This window comes from Cheilinus undulatus, linkage group 20, assembly GCF_018320785.1.
Source record: "Cheilinus undulatus linkage group 20, ASM1832078v1, whole genome shotgun sequence".
In the NCBI taxonomy this organism is placed as follows: Eukaryota; Metazoa; Chordata; class Actinopteri; order Labriformes; family Labridae; genus Cheilinus; species Cheilinus undulatus.
Genome location: NC_054884.1, coordinates 9,368,617 through 9,392,133, shown reverse-complemented (window position 1 = coordinate 9,392,133; position 23,517 = coordinate 9,368,617). Strand labels below are relative to the sequence as shown.

At 40.6% G+C, this 23,517-nt stretch overlaps 1 protein-coding gene across 1 annotated transcript in view; it reads right to left on the bottom strand.

Annotated features, from left to right (window-relative positions):
• Nucleotides 1-16,720: 16,720 nt before the first annotated feature.
• ca10a (carbonic anhydrase Xa) overlaps nt 16,721-23,517 on the bottom strand; it is a 440,690-nt gene continuing 433,893 nt past the window's right edge. Inside the window, exon 9 of the mRNA XM_041816591.1 lies at nt 16,721-17,645. Coding sequence (XP_041672525.1) covers nt 17,623-17,645 — 23 coding nt within the window. The 3' untranslated portion in view covers nt 16,721-17,622. The remainder of the gene's footprint in view (nt 17,646-23,517) is intronic.

The window sequence follows — 23,517 nt, the reverse complement described above, 5'->3', positions numbered from 1 at the left end:
CAGTAGTCATAGGTCTCTAGATGTCCTCTGTCACTAGCCTCCTTGAATGCTCACTCAGTTTGTGAGGACGGCCTGATCTAGGCAGATTTGGCACTTTTTATTGGTACCTTAAAGTCATATCAAAGAGAAGGAGGATAATAGTATTTCATGAAATAGTATATCACTGCAGCACCATTCCACACATAAGGAGGCTCCTAATTTCTGTGATTAAATTTCAGTCTAAGCACCGTATATCTAATGTATACATATTATGATTGCCTATTCTGCACTGCCTAATGCACCTATCAGCCTTTTCTGCTGGTTTTTGCTCCGTTTCCTGCTGCTTCTCCTCCTCAGCATCACCACCCTCTGTCCTCTGTTCAGCCTCATCATCAGTGGCCTGTTGTGGCCCTTCTACCATGGAAAATGTTGGTCCTTTAACTGCATGTCGGGCCAGCACTTTGCTCTTTATAATCCTTGTATTTTCTTTTCTTTATCGCAGCTAGTTTAAGTTTCACAACTTTAGACCCCTGCAAACATTTTGAGTTCATGTCTTGGGCCGGCATAAGCCAGGCAGATTTCACCATGGATCAAGCTAAATTAGGAGGTGCTCGCTTGTATTCCCCTTAAATTTGAAAAAAGATAGAAAAGCAGAACTTTTATCACCACTGGCTGGTTCGGGCTGTGATGGGCCAGCCATTTTGGAGTCTTCCTGAGCCCCTAATGGTCATCCTTACCCTGAAAAGAGGGCATATAACCACCTATGTGTAAGGCTGACCATAAAGAGGGGTAAAGGGGAGAGCTTTCTGGGGCCATTTCTGGGGGAGTACAAAGGTCAGCAAATGATCCATTGTGAAGTTAAGCTGTGATAACCTTTTTCTTTTTTTTAACCTGAATAGTAACCACTGTAATAAAAGCAACAGTGAACTTTGTTTTTTTATGCTGTAGTATAATATAGCCTTGTTCAAAATGTTGCTCAAAAGCCCCTTTCTGAAAACAGAATAACCTTTGTATAAGTGATGTTAACACTGAACTATGTAAATGACTAGTAAAGTAATGTCAGACTACATAGCTAGGCCATATGTACACAAATATTAGGATGCAGAAAGAAGACAGAACTGAGATAACTTTTTAAAAAGAATTTAATACTTGTGAATATAGACAAAAATGGGCAAAAAGTGGCAGAAAGAAGGTGCAAAAGTAGTAAAAACAATACAGAAAGCGGTAAAAAAAAAAGTGCCAAAAATGGGCAAAAAAAGTTGCAAAAGTGGCACAAATGGGCAAAGTGGCAAACATACCTATAAAGTGGCAAGATGTCAAAAAAGGTTGTCAAAAAAGTTGTAAAAATAGAAGAAAAGTTGCAAAAATGGTCAAAAAGCAGCAGGATGTGCTTTAAAAGGCATGTTTAAATGTTGCTTAAAGATGCTGCAGAAGTGGGCAAAAAGTGGCAAAAAAATTTACAAATGTGGCAAAAATGGGTGAAAACAGTAAAAATGGGATATATGTGGCAAAAACAAGTTTTAAAAAGTGGCAAAAATGGGCAAAAAGCAGCAAAATGACTGCTTTCAGACTACATAGCTAGGCCATATGTGCACAAATATTAGGATGCAGAAAGTAGAAGGAACTGAGATAACTTTTTAAAAAAGAATTTAATACTTGTGAAAATAGACCAAAATGGGCAAAAAGTGGCAGAAAGAAGGTGCAAAGTAGCAAAAACAATGCAACAATGGATGGAAAGTAATTAAGTGGTAAAGAGGGTTAAACGTGGCAGAAATTGCCAAAAAAATAAAGAAAAATAAATAAAAATTGCAAATGTGGCAAAAAGGGGCAAAGTGGCAAAAAATAATGCAAACATTGGCAAAAATGGGCAAGAAGAAGTTACACAAATTGACAAAAGTGGCAAATATACCAATAAAGTGCCAAGATGTAAAAAACTGTGTCAAAAAGTGCAACAAAAAGTGTTAAAATAGAAGAAAAGTTGCAAAAATGGTCAAAAAGCAGCGAATGAGGCTTAAAAATCTAAAATCTAGATCTAAAAATTAACAGAAAAAGGCAAAATGTGGCAAAAATTTACAAATGTGGGCAAGAAGTGGCAGAAATGGGTGAAAATGGAAGAAATGGGACAATGTGTATAAAAAGTTTTAAAAAGTGGCAAAAATGGGCAAAACAGCAAAAGAGGCTAACATAGGCAAAGTGATGATAAGAGATGTTGCAGAAATTGGCATAATGTGGCAAAACATTGCAAATTGTTTTAAGAAGTGGCAAAAAAGGGCAAAGGGGTTCATTAAAAATGGGTAAAAGGGGCAAAAAAAATCTGGAAAAACGGCTAAAAGATGTTGCAGAAATTAGCAAAAAGTGTCAACAATAGGGCTAAAAATATACAAATGTGGGTAAGAAGTGGCAAACATGGGCAGAAATGGTAAAAATTAGATAAATGTGTCAAAAAGATTTAAAAAGTGGCAAAAATGGGTAAAAAGCAGCAAAAGGGACAAAAATGGGCAAAACTATACCAAAAGATGTTGCAGAAGGGGCAAAAAAAATTACGAAATAGTTTTTAAATAGTCACAAAAAAAAAAAGGCAAAGAGGGGTTCATTAACAAGTGGCAAAAATGGGCAGAAGGGGCAAAACATTTTTGGAGAAAGGGCTAAAAGATCTTGCAGAAATGAAAAAAAGTGTCAACAATAGGGCTAAAAATATACAACTATGGCAAAGAAGTGGCAAAAAAGGGCAAAAACGCGTTAGAAAGTGGCAAAAAGGAATGAAAAAGGGCAGAAACAGGATAAAAGTGGAAATAAAGGTGGCAAAAAATTGGCGCAACAAAAATGTGTAAAAAGTGGCAAAAAGAAACACATGTTTCAGCTCTATGATGGGGTTGACTTTTTGCCAGGATGCTAGCACCAATGTTACTGATCCATCACACATACATTGATATCAATAAATCACAGCTGTGGAAGTCCCATTCTCTGGGTTTGTCAGGGGCTCAGCCAATTCTGTGGGCGGGCCTGCTAATGTGGCAAAGTCTGAAACACTTCTTTCAATGAGATGTTTCCCTCCCAGTGCATGTATGCTGGGACGAGGACAGAAGTCCAGTTAACTCAGCTTAACTGTGCATGTAAATGTCCTGACTGCTGCCTGATGAAGTCTGAGTACCAGAGTCGGCTCATAATCACACCAGTCACAGAATATTTCCCAGATATTCACAAATTAACACCATCAACCACGTCCTGCTCAGTGTGACACTCTGCTTTACAGCGATGAGCTTTTTCCACATCAGCTCCATTTCCAGGAAATGTGCGTATAAAGTGAAACACCTTCAGGTTGGATGAACTGGCCGGTCCTCAGCAGAGGTGTTAAAACCAAACAGCACACAGGAGACGGGCTTTTTGTGTGTTGCTGCAGGCTACAGCCATTTAAACCGCCAGGAGACGGCCGCCCATCTGCTGGCTAATAAAACCAGGTTAAAGAGAGCGAGCGAGACATGGAGAGCGAGAGAGAGAGGGGTCATAACACAGGCAGCAGTCCTTCATGTTTCACTGCCCCGCTGCAGCCTTTATACCTTTGGTTAGCATGAGGCCGGCGACACGCGCTGAGCTGGTAAAACAGCTGCACACATTGGAGGGAATTTATGACACGCAACAATAGAGACTGCGTGTTGAAGAGATCTAATGGCTGTAATCTCTGTGTATGTGTGAGACTCAAAGGAAAGACTCACTGAAACAGCCCATTACATGTGTTTTACTCGTGGTTTTGAAGGACAGCTCCTCCATGTGTCGTTACTTTGGGCTGCTTTACTCCACAAGCCCATTGAGATGATCCACTGTTTTCATTACAGCTGGATCTGGTCATCGCTGTGAAACCGGACATGTCCAGGACCATCTGTGGAACGGGATGTAGAAATAAAAAGACACCATGTGGATCAGAGACTCTCGACTCATGTCTCTCTGAAGAACTGAGTCTGACTGATGCTGAAAGACACAAATAAATGAGGATGTTATCATGAGAGCTGCCGTCCTAATGAAAGTGCACATAATGAATGTAAGTGCTTAATAAGGTTAGATATCACCTCAGGATTTTATTGTTTTTCTATACGATTTTTAATGAGAGTTTATGAGCTGTTCACAGCATCCTGCTGCTCTGTGTGTGGTTCGGTTATAACAGCCTGTTCGTTCTTTATTAAAGCTCCTTAACTTATTGAAATAAAATAAAGATATGCTGATGTGTTTTTTTTAGTGTTTCCCTTTTATTGATTTTTATAAATCTGGCATGGTCAAAATAATTAAAATAAATAAATAAAATAAAGAAAAAGATGATAAAATAAATAAATAACAGATTTCAACAATTTAATGCCAATTGAATAAAAATAATGTAAATTAAATGACTGCATACATATTCACCCACTTTAAAGTGACTGACTTATTTCAACAGAGGTCCAGCCATCTGGTGTCCCCCAGGGTTCCATACTCGGCCCAATTCTCTTTTCCATCTACATGCTCCCATTAGGGTCAGATTATTCAAAAACACAATCTTTCTTTTCACCTTTATGCAGATGATACCCAGATCTACCTTCCTCTTGAACCCAATGACCACAACAAATTACACGACCTTAATAACTGTCTTCACGATGTAAAAACCTGGATGGCAACTAACTTCCTTCAACTAAACGAGAAAAAAACAGAGACACACATATTTGTTCCACAGCATCTCACTGACAGTATCTCATCTCATCTCGGTCCACTATCCCTCTCTGTCAAACCACATGCAAAAAATCTCGGTGCCATATTCGATTCAGGTTTAAAATTCGACAAACAAATCAATCATGTAGTCAAGGTTAGTTTCATGCAACTCCGTATCATCTCCAAACTCAGACCAATTCTCTGCTCCTCCGAATTAGAAAAAATAATCCACGTCCTCATCTCATCCTGTATCGATTACTGTAATTCACTTTATTTTGGCATCACACACTCCTGTCTATCTCGGCTTCAGCTCATCCAAAACGCAGCTGCAAGAATCCTTACAAGGTCAAAAAAGACAGATTACATCACACCCATTCTTTCCACCCTGCGCTGGCTACCTGTCACCTACAGAATAAATTTCAAAATCCTTCTGTTTGTTTTCAAAGCACTAAATGGCTTGCCCCCCCCACATCACTGACCTCCTGTCCCCATACCACACCATCAGAGAACTAAGATCTTCCAACAAACAACTCCTGTCCGTCCAGCAAACCAAGACAACAAGCTATGGTGACAGGGCCTTCTCTATCTGTGCCCCAAAACTCTGGACCCCCCCCCCATCCCTTTCTCTACAAATACTGAGATCTTCAAAAGCCATCTTAAAACTTACTTCATTGGCTTTTAGTTGTCCCTAACTTGTTGGGGCTTGTTTTATATTCTGATCATAATTGTTATTTGTCATAATAATTACTAATATGAGCAGTTGTTACTTTTAATTGTGTTTTAAATTTGGCTCATTTTCTTCTGTTTCTTTTATTTCTTTTAAATACTGTTTTCTGCACTTTGGATCAACCTTGTTGTGTGTAAAGTGCTATATAAATAAAGATGATTTGATTTGATTTTGATTTGGTGCTAGTAGTCACACAGTTTGTGAAATAGGGATCACCTGAGTGCAGTGAATGTGTCTCAAGTGATCGTAGTATAAAGACACCTGTGTCTGGAGGGACTAGTCTCTGGTTCATTAGTATTCCTGGCTACCATTACACTATGAAGACAAAAGCACACTCCAAGTAACTCAGAGAAAGGATTATCGACAGCTCAGTTAAATCTATCATCAAGAAATGGAAGGAGTATGGCATGTGTAAATCTGCCTAGATCAGGCTGTCGTCACAAACTGAGTGACTGAGCAAGAAGGAGACTAGAGAGAGAGAGGCCACCAAGACAGCAATGACTACTCTGACCTCTACTAGAGTTCACCAAAAGGCATGTGTGACACTCCATGGTCAAGAGGAGGAAAGTTATATTGGCCAATGTTTGGCAGACACCAAACAGAGCACATCACCACAAACACACCATCCCCACTGTGAAGTACGGTGGTGGCAGCATCATGCTGTGGGGATGCTTCTTGGCAGCGAGAATCGAAATCTGATTTCACTTTGACATTAAAGAAGGTTTTTGCGATTTCTTTTTGTCAAAAAGTCCAAATTATATCGACCATGATTGATTTATAAAATCAATAAAAGGGTAGAACATCCAAGGGGCTGAACACATTTTAAAAGTAGTGTATGTGTGCTTGAGTTCATGTGTGTGGGACATAGGTTCTTGCATCACGTCCTGTTTTAGACAAGCAATAAATGATGGGTGTGTTTACATCTTCACTCTGTAGAGCGCTGTTCATCAAAGTCTGAATGGGTCAGTTGACACCAGGCTGCATAATGTCAAAACATGGATTTGCAGATTTTTTTAAAGCTACCTGTGTGATAAATGCAGACGGTGTGAGTGAGAATGAAGACAGGCTTCCATAGAGGATCATCATGGTGCGTTTGTACTATGTTGCCATTTTCATTTCACTGGAAATCTGCAGAGGGATTTATTGGCAGTAAATGTATTTAATACCATGGTGATACATTTTCATTGATCCATGAATTACAAGCGCTTTGATTATGGTTCGGTCGGTTTAACATGAGGAGCAGTGCATGAGAGACAGGAGTGCATCATTCTGCAGTCACACATATTTGCGTGTGTTGCTTGTCAGGTAAGTGCATAAAGACTAGTGATGTTCCAGGTGTGTAATGTCAGATCTGACGAAATGCATTTGGCCGACAAGTCTAAAGTCAAATAAAAACACACTCTTCCCCGCATTCACTGCCATCTTTCTTTGAGTGATAACCTTCAATACCAAGGGAGCTCTAAGAACATCTCAAAATTGAGGGCGATAAAGCCCTCAAACTCTCCCCTCAACTCTTGGGAGAATTGGGACAGCCCTCGCACTTTGTGGGAACGCGTATTTTGAGACTGAGGGTTAAGATTGAGGGATAAGGGGAGAATTGGGATTCAGCCAAAGATCCAGGAATTTGGGGACACCTTGGGCACTGCCATCGAATTTGTGTCTGTGAATGGTGAGAGCATGGAAGTTGCAGAGCAGTTCACAAACCTTGGCAGCGTAATCTATCAATCTGCTGACTGTGAGACTGAGATCACCTGCAGACTTGGACTAACACACACGGGGTGACGGGTTGAGCAAGACAGTGTGGTATCCCCGGTATCTGAGCATTCTGATGAAAATCAGAGTCTTTGGGTTCTTGGCCCTTCTGGTCTACTATACTCTTGTGAGGTCTGGACGTTGACTCATGGCAAGAGGTGCTGACTGTACTCCTTTGTGACAACTTCTCTTTGGAGCACCTTTAGGTATTGTTGGCACTACCAGGTGTCTACTGCAGATGGCTCCAGAGGGCGGGGATGGGAGGGGTCAACTGCCTGATTTGGGATTGGCAGCTGTGCTGGTACGGACGTCTGACGCACTGTATCGAGCTTGTTCCAGTTCACTGCATACTGGTTGCCAAGGACCTAGTGGCCTGGTCCAGACACCAGGGGTAACTGTGTGTGTTTTATCAGGCTGCAACATAAAATTGAAACACAATAGAGGAGGTCTGAATACTTTCTGAATGCACTGTAATGTTCTTTAAAAAGTCTCTTTCTTTAAAAATGTGTTAAACATGATGAGGCTGCTGTAGTTCGCTGTGGTTCTCCAGATTTCACCTTGTTTCTAAACCAAACTAAACTGCAGCCTTTCTAATTTTTCATTCTGAACAAGCCTTTCCTCTCTCAGTGTCCTAAAATTAACGGTCCCGGCTGATTGGATTTGTGATGTCGTGGCGGCACATAACTGCAGCTGCAGTGGGATCTGAATTCACTGTGGTCACATTAAACAAACCATGTATGTAATGTGTCTGTCTGTGAGGATGAAGAGAAGTCTGAGGCTGATCCAGCTGCAGAGGGAGACGTGAACGAAGGAATTAATTATCATCCTCAGAGACGGACTGATGCTGGTCCGGGGTGAGTTTTATGGCTCTCCGAGGTTTAAAGGCCTCAGAGGAAGCTGGTGATTATGGAGTAAGTGGATTATAGAGCTCATCCACAGTCATCACTTTGAGAGCAGAAAATTCACTGAAATATCAGCTTCCATATCATCGTCATTATTTCTGAACAGCTGAGCTTTACCACAACAAGCCTGATTGGTATTCTAAGATTTTTTTAATTGGCAGTTAAAGATATAAATATTCATGATACTGGGACCGATTCTATCAAATGCAATGTGGTCCTGTTGATCCAAACTAGTAGCGTTTCCAGTCAGACGGGCACAGACGGCACTTCCTGATCAAGCCCACAGGTTGTAATGAGATGGGAGATGCAAGAAGGGAGAGATGCTGAGAGAAGGACAGGAGTTATGAGGGTGAAGGCAACTCAAACAGTGTGTGCTCCTGCTCATGTCCTCTTGTCCCAGCTCTTACAGGTTTAGATACCAGATGTGTCCAGCCTGAAAGATCCGTCTGGGGTCTTGTGCCGTCTGATGAGGTCACAAATATTGTTGACTACGGCAACTCCACATGGACAAACCACAATGTGGCAGAGTTAATAGATTGATAGCTATTTAAAATATTCAGTTTAAGATAGATATTGTTAATACTTTATTTTGAAGTGACAGATTATTTTTCAAATCCGTATTAGTTATTACTTTAAATACAGGGATTTCTAACTATATATTTGTAATAAAAATATATTAATAAAGCAAAAGAGTGACACATCTATCTATTCAGTCCTAAAGTTTAATATTGCTTTTCTTTCATAATGAATTTGATTTTGTTATTTGTTCTCTCGCTTGTTAAAGTTTTGTTAAAGACATCAGTCACAGATCACCCCTCATATTTATAGCAAAAGCAAACAGGGAGTCATGGCAATCTGCAACACAATATATGCTATAGAACTAAATATTTTATTCAAAATGATGTATCTGGCACCCTCAGCATCACCTCGAAAAGTATGGAGGGTTTAAAGAGGGCGATTCAGAAGTCAAAGGAAAGTCTCAGTATGAATAATGTTAGGACGCTAAAGTTAGCTTTTAAAGTTAGCTTTGTGGAAAGCTAACGGGTTCGCTTCATAAGCTTCCAGCCAATAGTAATGCAGCACACTACCACAGCTAATCATAATGTGCTATGTCATTAGAAGTCGATGGCCCTCGACAGATCTGTGTGCCCAAACACATCTGGTAAAGCCACCCTAAAATCAGCCCGGCCCACTGGGAATCCCCCCGGTTCTACAGATTAGCCACTCTAAGCCAGGTCATGTGACTCAAAATTTATGTCTGAAACATCTGAAAGTTGCTCAGTGTCACCTGGCTTAAGATCAAGCCAAAATCTCAAGATACACCATATTCCTATGCATGTGAAATAGCCTCTTTGAAAGTTTTTGTATAGTTGTAGACAGTGGTGTAGTGCAGGGTGTATGGGTGAATATATATGGAGTATATCCTTACCCTTACCCTTTAGACAACTGAAGACTATGGAAATGGTAACTCAACGTGTTTACTATTTTCCACTACATGGCACCATTTTTCCTCAAATTTTTTTTACATTGATATTGACCAAAAAAAAAAAAAAAAAGCATGAAAGGCAATGATGCCAGAAATTATTGACATATGCCAGACTCATATTAAAGTTAATAAAAAATATGAATGTAAAATATTTTAATGCCTCATTTATGAAATGAGCATTTTGTTCGTTAAAGGTTTATGTGTCACTTTGTTTTTACATTGCGCCAAAATAATAATGCGTAAAAATCAATGTTGGTAAACATTATTGACATATATCAGGCTCTGATGAACAGGAAGAAAAAATGTTTTGCATGTATTATGTTGAAAATAACTTTTTTTTCTCACTTTTTCTGATCTAAAACACAGGGGGCACGACAACAGAACCTGGCATTTGGAGAGCTAAATTTCTAGAAAGTTGTGATTAATTTAATAACTTAAGGAGGAGTTGGTTAAAAAATGAACAAAACACTTTTGAAGAATATGAATGGAAACTAATTTCATTACCTAATATGAAGTGAGCCATTTTGGTCCTAAAAGGCTCTTAAGGGTGTCAAATTTTAAGGCCTTCAAAGGTTAATCAATTAGTTGTCTCAGCCTGTAGTCTTTAAGTTAGTAGTGATGGTAAAATCCGTTTTTCTTTACATCATCTCATAGTTTTGATAGTAATTAATTTGATAACAATCCTCACTTCCCGAAGAAGCAGAAGATAAGGGACAATGTGCAACCGCCCTATAACATACAGGGTCACTCTATCCGTTATAGCAGTGTTTCCCAATCATTTTTCCTTGGAGGTTTAGTTTTTATCATTATTATTATTTATTTATTTATTTATTTGAATCTTTAGTCATTTCAGTGCAAAACATGGACATGTTGTACCTTTAAAGTTAATCCAAGGCAGTCGTTTTCTTTTAGTGCCACAAATGCAACCAGGCTTTATTGTAGACTGAGTGTTAATGGGACTTCCAGGACTTTTGAATACAGCATCTAGTGGACACTTGAGGAACTGCAGTCATTCTGCATTGGCTTCATTTCAAACCATGGAGATTGCTATTCTGGTTGAAACAGGTTTTTAGAAAATAACTCAATGTTTTTCATGATAAATCTTCTTGCCTCCAAAGGTTTTTACTCATGTAGTCTTCTGATTGACTCAAGGAGAAAAGTTTGCCTCCTCTGCAGCCAGGCTGAGAGAAACTGCCGCCGCTGTAAACACATCTGGACAGGTGTGTCTCAGGAGTCAACACTCCAGGATTCACAGATTTTCGATTTGACACAGCAGCTGTTCATCTCCTTTCTTGCTCCCCGTGTGCCGTCGCCTTATTATGCTCTTATTAATGTAGCACCATTACCTATGAAGCTCAGCCCCCCCCCCCCCGCCTCCCGTCCCCGCCCATAGAGCAACATGGTCTTTAGAGATCTGTGGAAGAGTCACAATGGTTGAACTGATTATTTGTTGGTGTAGAGAGGGTGAGCACAAGGAGGAGGAGGGGTAAACACTGAATCATTTGGCGTATTTATTACTCTCTCTCCAGCTTCGACTCAATCCTGCATCTCCTACATCAGGTAGAATAATGGCCTCCATAACCTTGGGCGTCGGTGGCCTCCCCCCCCGCCCCCGCTATCTTTTCATTACAGATCAGTAAAAAAAAACGCAGAGATCAGATAGCAGATAGAAAACGCACAGGTGCACAAGCACTCCCACATGCTTTGAGGCAGTATTTCTGAGCACATCAGAGCTACAAGAAGAGGCATCCTGAATTGATTGGGAGATAATGAAGGAGAGGAGGGAGGGGGGATCGATGCAGCCGGACCCCGCTGACTGATACAGCCGGGTTCCTCGCTTACACACAAGGCCAGGCTGCAAACCAAATCAATCAGAGTCCTTTTGTGTTCATCGGTTAAGTTTAAAGGAATACAGATTGATTATCTCGAGTATCATGCATGCATTCAAAAACCACTGAAATGAGACAAAGAAGAAGTGAAAAAATGTTCAAGGCAGCTCTCTTAAGTATGCCGCAGCCTAGTTTGAATCCTGTTAAATAATCTGAGGCTCAACAACGCCCTCTACAACCTTAACATGAAACTCACATTATTTACCTCTGTATTTTATATTTCAGAAAAAGAGAATTTCAGTCTGAGGAGTTTGGTTTTCAGAGACATTTCAGTATTCACCTCCTTTGGATGCATTACCTTTGAACTGATTTTATTAATCAGTCATGGGCAATATGATTTGAAAGCAGATTTCTACTAATTAATGTCAATTAAATAAAAATGTATTTTAAAATGTGTGACTGCATTGATATTTACCCTCCCAAGTCAGTATTTAGTAGAGTCATCTTTGGCTGCAATCACAGCACTGAGTCTGTGTAGATAGGTCTCAGTCAGGCTTGCACATCTAGACACTGCTTTCTTCTTTGCAAAACTGCTTTATCTTTGTCAGGCTGCACAGGGATTGGGTGTGAACAGCCCTTCTCAAGAACAGCCACAAATTCTCTATTGGATTGAGGTCTGGGCTTTAACTTCAGAAAATTCACTTGAAACAATTTCTGTGTAGCTTTTGCTGTGTGCTTCAGGTCATTGTCTACCTTTGCAAGCTTTCCAGGGCTGGCTCCTGAGAAGCAGCCCCACAGCATGATGCTGCCACCTCCGTGCTTCACAGTGGGGATGGTTTGTTTGTGGTAATATGCAGTGTTTGGTGTCCGCCAAACACTGCATCTTGTCTGATGGCCAAAAGTCACCATCCCACGTGGCTGCTGGGGACCTCTAGTTGAGATGTAGTCTGAGTTTTCTTCAACACTGACTTTTTCTTTGCCATGCTCCCATAAAGCTTTGGCTGGTGAAGAACCAGAGGAACAGTTGTCACATGCAGGGTCTCTCATCTCAGCTGCTTGTGACTCCTTTAGAGTAGTCATGGGATGGTCACTCTCACTAGCCTCCTTCTTGCATGGTCACTCAGTTTGTGAGGATGGCCAGATCTAGGCAGATTAACACATGTGCCATGTTACTCCCATTTGTTGATAATGGACTAAACTGAACTCTGGGGGATGAGTCCAAGCCCTGACTAGTACTTCTTAATAATCTTTTCTCTGACTTGCTTGGAGTGTTCTTTTGTCTTCATGGTGTAATGGTAGCCAGGAATACAGATTCATCAGTAAATGGACCTTCCAGACATAGGTGTCTTTCTATTAAAACCACTTGAGACACATTCACTGCACTCAGGTGATCTCCATTTCACTTATTGTGAGACTATGTGCACCAATTGGTTGGACCTCTGTTGAATTAGGTCAGTCACTTTAAAGGGGGTGAATATTTATGTAGTCTCTTATTTTACCTTACATGTTTTTGTTCAGTCTACATTAATTTGTAGAAATTTATTTTCACTTTGACATTAAAGAGTTGTTTTATAGTTTTGTTTTTGGTCTTAAAATCCAAATTATATTGACTATGATTGATTCATAAGATCAATAAAAGGGTAAAACATCCAAGGGATTGATTACTTTTCTGTATGTTCAATTTTAAATGTGAATAATAATAATGTGAATAAAAAAATAATAAAAACATTCATAATAATAATCAGTTACATTGAACAAATGGTAAAAAAAAGACAGAGAAATTCCAAATTCTCTTATGTCAAATCTGACTCATACCCCTTTAAGATACTGATAGAACTCAAAAAAATGGTTGAAAACTAACTTTGTAAACTCTGAAACTGCCCTTTTTGTTAGAGCACGACTCTGAGTCCTTAAAAACTTTTGATGCATTTTGGCACTGAGCCTTTTTCAGAGAGTCTAACTTTTGCTTTGAGTTTTTCTGATTTTTGGTTGAAGTCTACATTAATCAATACTGTGGGCACTGGAAGTGCCTGTATCACCAACAAATGTAAATAAGGAGCTTTCAGGAACACTTTTTCTCCGTCTGTTAAAACCAACCTGAACCACTCACTGTCCTGGTTCTTTTTCAGCTGTCTGCAGAGGTACGCTGTAGATTGGACCTGTAGTATGAGACTCGTACCCTCGTGGGGACGGATGAAGAGGTTCCTCTCCTCCTCGTCCTCCGATGACCGCTGGAGTGATCTGAGAGGCTGTGACAGGTCACGGTAACCCTGATGGAGATTCCTCTGTGCATGGTTGCTCATTTTCAGCCGAATCACGCAAACAATGTAAGGGGAAGACCTGACTGTAACTCTCAGAGTCTCATTCTCTCAGAACGGAACAGTTCTCTCCCTCTATCCTGGTCTAATTCACAAAGACTACAGCTCTAATGATATTCAGTCACAAACAGGATCATGAAGGAGAGGTGCTGCTCCAGTTTTGTGTCAGAATTTGGAGCTATTCAGAGAGGCCTCTAAATAGCAGACACAGTTTTTATTAGATTGATTCACACATATAACTTTTGAATCTGTTACTAATCAATGCAAGCTTCCACAGTAGTGTAATTTAGCCAGGCGAATTTTGGACTTTTGTGATTTTGAAACAAATGGAAAAGGGACCATTAAGCCCATCAGTTAAGAGCCTCTGTGGCTTTGTGCATAATAATCCAGATATTTTCTATTTCTGTTTTATATTTTACCAAAACAAAGCAGTAGAAGAACGCCATAGCTGCAGGTCATTTGAGTTTTGTCCAATTGTGGAATCCAAAATCCATAAATGTGTCCGTGGTTAAACCTCATCTTATCCATACAGTGTTACATCCGTTGCAAAATGGGTGCTTGTTTGCTACGTGACTAATGTGGCGCGCTCTGCTCCAGCATGCACCATCACATCTTTTTAAACAGGCACATGCAAAATGGCTACATCTGCCTGCTGTCACAGCCACTTTGCATCCAGTTTAAGCAGTTGAACTGTTTCAAGGGCATCATAGATACTTACAGTGCCTATAAAATGTTAGATGTTTTACCCTTCAATTGATTTTATATATCAATTGTGGTCAATATAGTTTGGATTTATTTATAAAAAATGTACAAAACAACTCCAATCTCTGGTTAATCAGTATCCAAGGTCAACTAGACAAAAGTTCTGTGGTCTGATGAAACCAAAAAGGGGCTTTTGGCCATCAGACATGATCTTATCTTTGCACAACACATCACCACAAACACACCATCCCCACTGTGGAGCACAGTGGTGACAGCATCATGTTGTGGGGATGCTTCTCTGCAGCTGGCCCAGGAAGGCTTGTGAAATGAATGCTGCAAAATATAGAAAAATCCTGGAGGACGATCTCATTCAGTCTGCCAAATTATATCAGCCATGATTGATTTAGAAAATCAATTAAAAGGGGGCAAATACTTTTTTATAGGCACTGTAGTTTATTTCATCATATCAAGAAGATAACTGGGAGTCACACGTTAGGCCATTGCATGGGATAATTTTAACACTCACAAAGAAGGCAAAAAAGGAGCAAAACTTCAACAATGAACTTCTTAAGATGCATGATGAAAATCACTTAGTAAACGACTGAGTCAGCACTTAAACTAGACATATTTTAACCTTTTAAGACAAGTTTGTATTGGTCTCAGAGGTCCCCAAAACATGCCTGTGAAGTCTGCTGCTGAAAACACACTCTAGTATTGGATTTTGCATGTCTAAAAAAAAAACCTCTGTTTCAGCTCTGATCAGCACGAGCCGTTTCTGTGGTTTTAAATGTTAATGAGCTGTCTGACTCTGCCCCTGACCACACCTCTCTCAGGAAATGGATGTGGCACTCTCCCTACATGAGATCATGAGAGGGAAATCTGAGAATGGCTCGTTTCAGCACACATTTACACTGAAAAGGTGTATTTTGCATTATATGTTCCCTTTAAGAAATGTCCTTATAAGTATTTTTATTTCAAGGCAAGGTAATGGTTGCAATGGATGCTTTTCACCTCATGGTCTTTTTCAGCATTGTGACCATTACCTTGCTTAGAAATAAAATAACTAAAAATGACTTTTTCTGACTGCTGACAGTTCTCTGACATGTTTGTAAGGGATATTTTAGGATGTTTGAGGTACTTAGTTATAATAATGGCATTAGCTTTCAAAGTTTTCAGTGTATGCTCCTGACACCTGTGAGGAAGCTAGGCCATATAGCACCAAAGAAGGGTACTGTTTCTTATGTGATGCAACTTTCAGCTTTGAATTCTTCCACCTCAGCATATTGTCTTCTCCTGATCAGCTGTTTTGGTCTGTAGCTTTAACCGGGTCAACGCAAATAAACTAAAAGTAGAATTTGAATGAGCGACTTTGACTCAAGTGACGATGATGATGTGCTACTTTACTTACTGTGGATGCGAGTGGATACTTCCTTGAGCCGGAGTAAACAGAGGATCCGCTACAGATGGAGATGGATAAACTTCATTGAAGATTGGTTAACAGGGTAGATCCAGGGTTACCTGGTGGTGTAGGTGTGCAAACTGTAAGCCAATGAACATGGAGAGCTGCTGTGAGGAGTGGAACTTAGTTCTAACACTTTTTCAGGACATTTCTGATCAGAGGTTAGTAGCTCAAGGATGTCTGCTGTCTGCATCACTCTTCATCCAGTTTGCACTCTAATAAAAGGGAAATACACACTGAAATATCTGGAGGTTAATGTCATTACGATTGCAGTCATGTGCATATGTTTCAGGCATGTTGGGCTTTAAGGATTCAGTGCTGGACCCAGGACTAGACAGGGAGAGGTGCTGCCAGAGTCAAGCTTGACACATATCAACACACGTGTTACTTGGCATCTTTTTTGTCTGGGCCTTTTCGCTCCTGGTCCTCTGAAACCACCTGGCCTTTTGGTCATCCACAGCCAAGGCTAATTGCAACACTACCACGCATCAGACAGCACCCCAGGCCATGCTTACTTGCCACATCCACCCCTTAGTCCGGGCTGAAGGTGTGGACTTTTTTCCCATGCCCCTGGTAATATGCAAGGACACTCAGAGCCCTACTAGAGTTGTGCCAATCCTCCTTCCCACCCAAAGGGGCCCTTTGCACCTGAGTTTAAAATCTGCAGCACTGAAGGCTTAGGGAGAGAAATCTTGTCCCCTATGGGGAGTCCCAGCCTAAACATAATGCAGTGCCAGCTATATCCATCCCACTCCTCCCTGTTCAGTTCAGGATGTGATTGAGCATGCCTGTGAGGAGGAATATTGACATATCAACACATTTAATATGGAACAGTACAAAACAGGTACAGGTACAGTCGGTCAGTCATCTCATAGTGAAGCATTTTCCAAAGTGAACTTTCCAGACACATTTATTGGGCTGATAACATTACTCAAACACAGTGTATGACCATTGTAAACAAGAAAACAGAAAAAAAGGCATCAGCTCAGACTGCTCCAGAGTTCAAAGTGCGCCAAGCTTTTTAAAATCATCATCATCGTTTTCTTCTTTTTTTAAAATCCTCTTTATATATCTTTTGAATGATAATCATTACTTTTCTTTACATATTCATTTTCTGCAGTATTGATAATTATAATATGTACAAACGAGGCCAAGACACTGGTTGCTCTGAGGCCATAAGAAAGCCGGTAAATATTCGTTCCTCTCCCATGACATGACTCTGGATTCGGATGAAAAGGTAAGGCTGTGCTCCCTCTCGGTCGGGTTTTCTGATTGCATGCCTTGTTGGTGACGTTGGTAATGAAACGTCCCTGCGGGGGTCGTCTTCACCGGCTGGGTGGGATGGGGGCAGTGACTTAGTCCTTGGATTTTCCCACTGATAGCAAGAATATTTATGTACAAAGGCTGTAAAGTCCCAACGTTGTCCTAGTGGTCGGGCGGCTATCAAATAAATGCTCCGTTGTTGTTTTTTAGTTTCCAAGTGTCCTTTTTTTGGTTTTCTCCCAAAAAAGTATCAAAATGTTTGTTGGATATTGTTGTACAGTGGGGGAAAGGGCTCGTTAGCATGTGTAAGATCGAGGGATCAAACTGTTCTCAATGTATGAAAAGAAGAGTCTCTTTGCTCACAGTACAAAGTTCCTTAATTCAGATAATGTCTGTGTTTGTCTTTATACAATGCCATGATTTCTGAGATGAGATGCAGACCGGTTTCACCTCCTCCTCTTCCTCGCCTCGTGCCGCTCCTCCTCCTCCTCTTCATCTCTGACACTCATCTCCATGCTCATCCAAGGGAGGCTACTTTAGCAACCACTCGTTCACTGGAAGAGAGGAGACGGACAGCAGTGAGAATCCTGATTTATATCTGCGACTTTCTCCACACTTCAGCCGCTCTGCAGCATCATCCAGCCGTCTCCTCAAACACGTCATATTTCATCTTTAACCATAACATACAATTTAAAAGGAGCCGTGAATGGTGGAAGGTGTGCTCTGTTTTGGTGTCTTTATGTTGTGATTGGCAGCCAAGAGAGGAAATTATAGATACCCAAAACCAGCAGGTGTCAGAAACATGAATAAACATTGTAATTTGGCTGATTGTGTCTTTGTGGTTTGAAAAATGTGATGAAAATAGAACTCAGATTCATTTCTGCAGTAAAAGCTTAGAAATGCCTCTCCTAAGAGCATGTCTTTTGGTGTTTTCTGTTCAAAAACTCACTGAACTCAATGTAATACTTCAGGAAAAGATGAATGTACCTGCAAGTTTTCAGGAATTTTAGGTAAGAATTCTTTAGAAAGACTGATATATAGACTGCTGTAATATTTATAATCACAAATTATCCAATATTAGATGCACATACCATTTAATGAGTGCTCCATGTTTGCACACAAAGGGTTAATTAGCTACTTTAGACAGAGGATTTACCTGCAAGTGATCTAAACAAGTCAGACAAAAACATCATGCTACTCTTGGATCATATGGAAATTTTTTCAGATTTTGACATTTTGAGGACCCACTGATGCTGAATTAACAAGACTGGAACATTCATTATAAATACACATTCAGCATGACAGTTTAAAACAGAAACAGCCCGGCAATAGCTTTAGCAATGAGAGCTGTAGCAAATGTAGCTAGAGTTAACAAATGTACCTTTGTAGCTGCTTTGTAAGCACAGCTTTAGCTAAGTTAGCTACATGGCTATGTAGTTACATTACATAGCTTATGCAGCTAACAGCCAGGAATATTTCCACGGAGGATGAGCTGTAATTTTACATGGTGTTCCCCGTCTTGACTGAGTTGCTGTTGTTCCTATATGCTTCCACTTTCTAGTAATAACACTCCCAGTTGACTGTTATAATATAGAAGTCACTGAGCTCTTCAGAACGACCCATTTCCCATTTTGTATCACAAATGTTTGCAAATGCAGACTGCATGGCTATGTGCTACATCTGTGGCAACAGGTCACATTGGAACACCTGAATTCATAATAGGTGTGGCCAAATGCTTTACCAAAGGGGTGGCGATCACAGTCAGTTACTCTGGCTTTGACAAAGACAGACTTTCAGTCCATATTTTCATTATGTGTGTACAATAAAAACTGAAAATGTAGATTTCCAACTTCCCTGATTTCTCATTCAGTCAGAATGCTCTTATGATCGTCTCTCTGGGGAGGGGGTGGTGGGGATGTCTCCCAGTCTGAAGGTTGACCTTAGACAAATCACCACAGAGACGTATTTTCCCTTTTAATGAGACCCGCCCCTCCTCCTCCTCGCTCACTTTATCTTGAAGGTCTTTAACTCCCCGAACAATTAAATCAGCCTCTCTGCCTTTGTGTGTTTTTGTTTTTTGGTCTCTGGTGTGTGCGTTTGTTTGCTGATCAGGAGGGTCTGAGGCGGGTGGGGAGGGTTGAAATCTCCCTCGACTGCCACACTGAATACGAATTTCATCTCTGAAGGAGGGGGAGGGAGGTGAGTGGAGCAGAACAGAGGGAGAGAGAGACGATGACGGCGGGTTGGCTGCAGTTCTGTAAATCCAGAGTAAAAAATTAATAATAAAAAAAGATCCATGAATGGGGGGGGGGGGGGGGGTCCTTTAACATATTTACACCTCAGCAGTGAAAGTGGACATCAGTGAAGCAGCTGTCATGATCTATATCGGATGAAACAGAGGAGAAACGACAGGCTGCACGTTTCACTGAGCTGTGACTAACCAGATTTCTACCTGCAGATCTGTCAGAGACAAACACGCTCACAGAAGGCCCAACTGTCGACTTCATACAGCAATATTTATCACATTTTTAGAGCCAAACACAAGCTCTGCATTTAGGTTTGATACTAAGTCGATTAATTCTGCTAGTGAGTGTAGGTCATATATAATCCTGTGGAGCCAAGTGCAACAGCAACAAATAAAGCAGTCTAGTCTCTTCTATGTCTCTATATGTGGAAAAGTACCCCCCCTCCGCCCCTTTGTTAAATATAAATTAACAGTGATTACATTTCTCTGAAAAGCTGAGTTCAATTTCACTAACCACACACATGCCTGATTACTTCCAGACCTGTTGAATCAAGAAATCCCGTAAATAGAACCTGCCTGACGAAGTGAAGTAGGCTAAAAGATCTCAAAAAAGCAACACATTACGGCACCATCTATAGAAATCCAAGAACAGATGAGAAACAAACAGTCTGGAAATGATTAAAAAGTCATTTTCAAAGCTTTTGGACTCCAGCTGACCATGGTGAGAGCCATTATCCACAGAAGGGGAAAACTTGGAACAGTGGTGAACCTTCTCAGGAGTTGGCAACCTAGCAAAACTACTCCAAGAGCGCATCAGTGACTCATCCAGGAGGTCAGAAAAGAAACCAGAACAAAATCTAAAGACCTGCAGGCCTCATCTAGCTCAGTTAAAGTCAGTGTTCATGATTCAACAATAATAAAGAGACTGGGCATTAATGGCGTCCGTGGGAGAGTTCCGAGGCCAAAACGACTGCTGACCAAAAATGATACAAAGGCTCGTCTCACATTTAACAAAGAAACATTTTGATGATACCAAAGGGTTTTGGGAAAATATTCACTGTAGCGACCAGTCAAAAGTTGAACTTTAAAAGATATGTATAGCCATTAAATCAGGGGTTAAACTAGCGCAGCATTTCTTAAAAAAAAAAAAAAAAAAGTCTGGGGCTGCTGTGCTGCTTTAGGACCTGGAACACTTGTCATAATTTGATTTGATTTATTTAATTCATACACCAAGGAAGCAACAGGAATCCAACAAGACAGCCAAGGAATGATAGGCACATGAAAAGGACATCCCGGAAAAGCTTCCAAAAGCTTTTAGAAGGGTGTCCTGACATGAAACAATACCAAATATGCACAATACATAAAAAAAAAACAACAAACAACACAATAGCCCCTTCACAGTTCAGTAGTCCAACATTAATTCAAAGTGTATCAAATCCTTTATTCAGTAGCAATAGCATGAAACATTGGAAAGCCAGTTATTCGAACTGTGACTTCTGCTCTCTACTAGAAAATCCTGAAGCATGTCTGACAATCAGTTCACGTCCTCAAGCTCAAGCAGTAGGACAATGCTCCAAAAAACACAAGGAAGTCCTTCTCTGAGTGGCTTAAACAAAACACAACATTAAGGTTCTGGGGTAGCCTAGTCAAAGTCTGAGTTTAGATCTGACTGAGATACTGTGGTACAACCTTAAAGAGGACATTCATGCTCAAGAACCCTCGAATATGGCTAAATTAAGACAATGCTGAAGAGTGGGTCAAAAATCCTCCTCACAGATGTGAAAGTCTGATCGCTAATTATTGCAAACTCTTGCAGTTGTTGCCGTCAAGGGTGGCACAACCAGTTATCCTCCCCTCACATAGTTTGTCAATGTCTATGTGTTCTTGTAAAGCGTCCTTGGGTTTCTTGAAAGGCGCTATATAAACTCCAGATATTATTATTATTATTATTATTATTATTACCTATTTGACATCGAGCCAGGTAGGTTTGGATGGCATTTCCCCCTTTAATAAATGAAATCTTCATTTAAAAACTGCATGGTGTATTTTTCAGGTTATTTTTGTTTAAGTTGGTCATATTGCCAGCTTTAAGCCAGATGTAACCTTACAACTAGGTGTAAAACCAGCTGGTTCACTCGGCTCTAGGAATTTATGTGCTGCATCTACGATAAATTACCGTAACTTCTGGTGTATACGCTGCACTTAAATAGTTATTTTCTATCTAAAAGTTGGTGGGCTGCTTATAGACTAGGGTGACTTCTACATCAGTATAAAGTGCTGAGACATGCTATGTCACTATGGCAAGAGAGTGCAGCTGGCACCATCACACACTGCAGGAGACCAGACAGAAAGGAAAATCTAACACCCCATTTTTAGGGTTTTGCATTGGTTGCTTTGGCTTCAGTGCTGAGAATTGGCTCCAACACACTGGTGGGGTTGGAGCCCCCTTTTAGCTGCTTTTTCCCTTGTAAGATCAGAACCGTTATTTCAGACTTTGTTTTTTTTTTTTTTTATCATGAGTGTGCTCTTTCCCTCTCTAGCCCACCTACTTGGTCACTGTGTTCATGTATGTTCATAGAAACCTCACAGAAAAGTTATCTTGCCTGCACCGGAAAAGCTCTTTTGCACACTATCAAATGTAATCCTGGCAGCACCTCTGGTTCAAATGATTAAATATCTAACTTTTCTGCCAGTTTTTTTCCCTGTTTTCTTTAGCACATCAATATGTCATCAACAATTTATAAGCCAAGTCCCAGTTCTGTGCTTACACTTTATTTTAAGTTTATTAATTATTGTGGTGAGTGTAGATGAAGCTCAGAAATTTATGTGGATGTTGCATCTAAAACAAATTACTTTTGGGGCGTTCAGGAGAACCATTTCCCTCCTTAAGCAGAGAGTTTGGTGAGTTATAATTAATCCAGCTCACTGACTGAATATTTCATTTTATTAGCTGCTTGTCAGGATATAACAGGATGTAAATGGATTTTGATCTAAGCTGGAGGGACCTCTGAAGTTTCATAAATTAACACCTTTAAAAAAATCAAGGTGAGACCTTCATGTGTTCTGCATTTTAAAGTTCGATTTGGTCCGTAACAACCAAGAGCTCGTTTATGTGGTTTGAAATAGAGTAGAAACAAAGACTCTGCCCAGGTGGAAGCTTTTAGGCCTGATTTGTTGTAGTTTTGGAGGATTATCGGGGACAAAGAGTCATGAAGCCTGAGAGAGTCCTCTTCCCAGCAGTCATTGCAGCACTTCACACCAAGGTGTGAAAAAGACATATTCTCCTCACTGAAGGAGTAAAAGTGCAGGGATCCTTTTGATGTGGCACAGGTAATAAAAGGCCCTATGACCCTTCCTCCACAGACATTCCCTCGAGTGTGGCCTTTAGCCTAAAACACACCAGCGCCGTCCCTCATGCATCAAAATGATAGCTCCTGTTATTTCCTCTGTCCCATCCTGTGGACACACCATGGCACTTTAGGTCACTGCTCTATTCCCGATGTTGCTGGCCAAAGCTGGTGAAGTGTTTCCCAACAACAGCTGTTTTGAACATCTCAGCTGCCATAGGAGCAGCTCTGCTTGAGGTGGTTTGAGGGCACAGAAAATAAATTTAGTGCCATCTTTTCTCTGAGGTGTAAAATAGACTGGAGGCCTCAGCTGCTGGTGAAACACCACTGCTCCTTTTGTTTTCCACTTACCCAGTGAGGCGGGAAGGCGATCCATGAGCAGGCTTTCAGCTCGGGTGTCAAGCACCTGGCCATGCAGTGGCTGGTGGGGAGTTTAACTATTGATGCACTGCTGTCTGTGTCTTAAAGATGGCAACTGAAGGGTGTCGATGACGTAACGCGCCAGCAGATGACAGTGTGTTTTGGGCTTCTTCATTGCCATTCCAGCAGCAGAGCAGCTAACTTTCACTGTGTTGCTTTGTTTTCCCAGCTTCCCAGCTTAAGTTTTGTTGCAGTCAACAGCTACATGGTTGGGAATCAATAGTTTTTTCCCTTTCCTTTCTTTGACATCAAGGAATGTATCTGGACAGGAGAGCTACAGACAGCCTCCAGAATCTGAGGACATTGAAAGAACTAACTTGCAGACCCAAGAGAGATGATAAAGCTTTACTCTCATTAGAAAGTTGATCCCTGTCACCAAGGACTTTCTGCTTGCTGGAAGAAACATTTATGGAC